The sequence below is a fragment of the Notothenia coriiceps genome, unplaced genomic scaffold, assembly GCF_000735185.1.
Source record: "Notothenia coriiceps isolate Sejong01 unplaced genomic scaffold, NC01 NC01_scaffold00001008, whole genome shotgun sequence".
Lineage (NCBI taxonomy): Eukaryota > Metazoa > Chordata > Actinopteri > Perciformes > Nototheniidae > Notothenia > Notothenia coriiceps.
In genome coordinates, this window is record NW_011333709.1 from 7,201 (window position 1) to 11,272 (window position 4,072).

Below are 4,072 nucleotides of genomic sequence, written 5' to 3' on the forward strand. Positions count from 1 at the left end.
ATTTTTTTTTTTTCTTCTTGTGTGTCAGTCATCCACACCAATCAGAAGTGCTGTGCTCCACATGTACCAGCCATTGTTAACCAATCCGAAGTGGCCCATGATAGAAGGTGATAGACAGATTGATCCAATCACCTGCCTAGTATTTTTGAAAGTGACTGCCCTTTTCCAAATGGCTTCCAATGGAGCTTTCCTAGATGGTTTGGTGAAACACACCATCTGAGTCAGGCTAGTAATGCTCCATCACATGTGTTACACATCTATTACAGGGTGAATCTTAAACTGAAGCTTGACTTTAAAAGCAACCCAACGGAAGTTTCATGTAAGTTTAGTTCTTTCACTCGTAGCTCGGGCTGCGGGGGTGCTAGAGACGGGAGCATGTTGATACGACCTTCCTAGCCGGAGTTATGGCCGCATTTTACAATAAACTTACGTTGGGTCGCTTAAAAACAAATATCGCAAATCGCAATATTTGTCAGAAAAATCGCAATTAGATTTTTTTCCCCCCAAAATCGTGCAACCCTAGTATCTTAGGTATTCCTCTAGGAAATTTTCTTCAAATTAAGCAATAAACGTCCGCTTGGATAATTACATTTTGATAGATCAAGAAGAAAATAAATGTGTTTTGTGACCTTTATCCAATAGCTAATTATGACAATTTCACATCTCTTAATAGGACATAAATATTGAGCTGATGACATTTGAGAAAGGATTACATTATGTGTATTGCTTAATGTATTAGTTGTAGACAAGGGAAAATCTAGTTTGAATCAAATACAGATGTACAAAATACATGTCTGCTCCTTCAGTTGTATTACTGCGTTCAGTCTTTAAACCTGCCTGTTTTCCTCTCTGTCAGAAATGCATTTCAAAGTAACTGTGTTGTGCTCCTCTCAGGCGGCTGGTATGTTTACCAGCAGAGGAACGAGGTGCACAACAACTGCGGCATCGAGATCTACTATCAGACGGACATGCAGAGCACCAACGACAACATGCTGCTGGAGCTCTTCTGTCAGATCATCTCTGAGCCCTGCTTCAACACCCTGAGGACCAAAGAGCAGCTGGGTGGGTCTCAGAGGGCCAAGGGAAACATATTGCGTGTACAGTCTTCCATAACACTTTCTTTGTGTATCCATATGGCAGCTGGCAACACCTGATTGTTTTTAGGACCTTTTGTTTTTCAAATGTGGCACTCCTCTACTTTAACTCAACGAAAAGCGTATCAGATTATAGGGGTTGAAGGTCACGGTGACAAATCAGATCTGCCCCGTACTTATGAAGAAGATATCTCGGGTATGTACGAGGGAATTTCTTTACATTTGGCTCAAACGTCCGCTTGGCTGATTAGATTTTGATGGATAAAGGTCAAGGTATTCAAAAACTAGTTATTTGTCAGAACTCTTGAACTCAAAAGCTAATTATGACAATTTCCAATGAATGCCTAATAGGATCAAATGTTGAACTGATGACAATTTAGAACAAATTGTATTTATATGTATTGTTTAATATATGAGCTGTAGGCATGGGACCATATACAAAACTTCATGTCACCATTACCCTGACCAGAATAATTGTGACTTCATGATATAAGCATTATAATTATATATTTGAAAAATCTACATGATAATTCATGTATTTTTTACTTCTCTACCATGATGGTGCGCTCGACTTTATACTTTTTGTGCTAATTGTGCATGTTTTATTTCATATATTGTCCAAACCCAAATGAGTTGTGCTGCCATGTTATAAATATGAATTCAGCCATTTTTCTTTGAGAATGTTGTAGCTGTATTTTGTCATTTGATCTAGAAACTTCACTTACTGAGATTTGTCTTTTGTGTGCCGTCACATCTTTTGAGAATGACTATAAATCACATTGGTAGTACTGCTGTAATCCTAGGGAGGGACCTAACATTAGTATGATATAGAACATTGCTGGTGTTCCCCTCTATCCCCCCCCCCCAGGCTACATTGTGTTCAGCGGGCCGCGGCGGGCTAACGGAGTGCAGGGCCTGCGCTTCATCATCCAGTCGGAGAAGGCCCCCCACTACCTGGAGAGCCGGGTGGAGGCCTTCCTCTGCACCATGGAGAAGTCTGTGGAGGAGATGGCCGACGAAGCCTTCCAGAAACACATCCAGGCCCTGGCCATCCGCCGCCTGGACAAGCCCAAGAAGCTGTCTGCGGAGTGCGCCAAGTACTGGGGGGAGATCATCTCTCAGCAGTACAACTTCGACAGAGGTGAGGCTAAAGCTCACTCCTAATTATATTCATCTTCTGACCTTTAAAGAGGCGAGTGCTTCTTGGTGTTTCCCCTTTCTATAGGTTTGGTGCTCGTCAATGGTCTGTGGAGGCTACACTTCCCGTGTTCCCTTCACTTCTGTAACAAAGGAGTCCAATGGCTCACGCTTCTATTGGTTAGCGCTCCAACACATTGTACATGATAGGCTAAGGGGCGGGACACCTCTAAGCGGTTGACCAATCACAACAGAGCCGGCCAGCTAACCAATCAGAGCAGACTGGGCTCTGGTTTCAGACAGAGGGTGAAAAGAGGTGCTGCAGCACAGGCAGTATGAGGACAATAAAGAGCTTTTTGAACATTAGAGCATGGAGACATGTCCCAGGAGAGACACTGAGCAGAATATTTAATATCACCAAGTATAATGAAATATTTGTCAAAGTTCTTCTAAAACAATCCAAAAATAGTGTCTTTATGATCTATCAGCTATTGCCATATAAAGAGATTGTGTTGCTTGGGTTACCGTTTCTTGAGAACCATCAATATTTCCTTCAAAAGGGGCAGGATGCTGCTAAGAGCTGCCCATCGATTACAGCCGGAACAATCTGCAGTGCCTCTCCTGAGGGCCTAATGGATTGTAATGGGCCCGATTCACTGGTAATCTGCCTAAATCCCGCAGTGATGGCAGCACTGGAAGGCTGCCGGGGGGGGGGGTGGGGCTGATTACTGACACTAGTGTGTGAGGAGGGGGGGAGAGAGGAGGGCAGCTAACACGCTCATGCCAAGGGCAAAGCACAAACACAACGAAGCCATGACTGTGCTCCAACTGTGTCAGAGAGCTGCTGTCAGTCTGTCCTTTAACATTTTGTGCAAAAAGATGCTTATTTTAAATGTAAAATATAAAAGCATTGGGGTCAAATTGTTTATGGGAGAAGAGACACTTTTGATTTAGTGGTGAATAAGTTGAAAATAATCAAGTCTATGATATATCCACTAGCAAATGAACACAGCAGGCAGGGCATCTGTATGTATAGGGTACCATTAAGACACATGTCAGTGGACAGCATAAGGGAGATGAGTGAAAGGGAGACAGCTTGTTGCCGGGGTGATTTAATAGTCCTGTGGGCCTTCTTCCTGAATTATAGCCAATTCATAATATTTTAAATGTATCTTTTGACACACTGGAAGCAATGCAGTGAAATATGGACGGGCGAAACGTGCATCGCTAAGATGTCACATAATAGCTTTCCGTAGCATCGTTATAGAGGATTAGGAACTTTGAAAGTGTGTTTTTGAAACCTGACTCACGATCTGTTTCAGATAACACCGAGGTGTCCTATCTGAAGACGCTGACGAAAGAGAACGTGATGCACTTCTACAGAGTAAGTACTCCAGCTTTAGATCAGTCAGTGTCCCCCCCCCCCTCACTGACAGACAGTAAGCTTTTAACAATGGATACATGTGTGTTAGTCAGAACACTTCTCATAAATCTATGTGGAAGTATGGTTTTGTGACAGTTGCTCTTTGAAAATGAAGAAAGAACATAAAAGAACATTAAAAGTAAAAGAAGAAATGTGAAATTTAAAAGGAAAATAATTCTATACATGTAAGACGTTTAAGTAAAATGTCCAATTACTTCAATATATAACATTTATGCTGTAATATTTATCAACCCTTAGTTTTTCTTTAAAGTTTCTCCATGTTGAAATAAATTGAATAAATATATTCATATAACCATGAGTAGTTCAAGTAAGCATCTGCTATAAAAAGACAAGATCAAATACATATATTTGAATAAACATTTGAAGTAAGTATGATGATTTATATTAATACAAAAAT

At 41.2% G+C, this 4,072-nt stretch overlaps 1 protein-coding gene across 1 annotated transcript in view; it reads left to right on the forward strand.

Moving 5' to 3' along the window:
- LOC104958412 (insulin-degrading enzyme-like) overlaps positions 1-3,762 on the forward strand; it is a 9,956-nt gene extending 6,194 nt beyond the window's left edge. The window contains exons 5-7 of the mRNA XM_010786154.1: positions 895-1,062; positions 1,963-2,235; positions 3,554-3,762. Coding sequence (XP_010784456.1) covers positions 895-1,062; positions 1,963-2,235; positions 3,554-3,747 — 635 coding nt within the window. The 3' untranslated portion in view covers positions 3,748-3,762. The remainder of the gene's footprint in view (positions 1-894; positions 1,063-1,962; positions 2,236-3,553) is intronic.
- Positions 3,763-4,072: the final 310 nt, after the last annotated feature.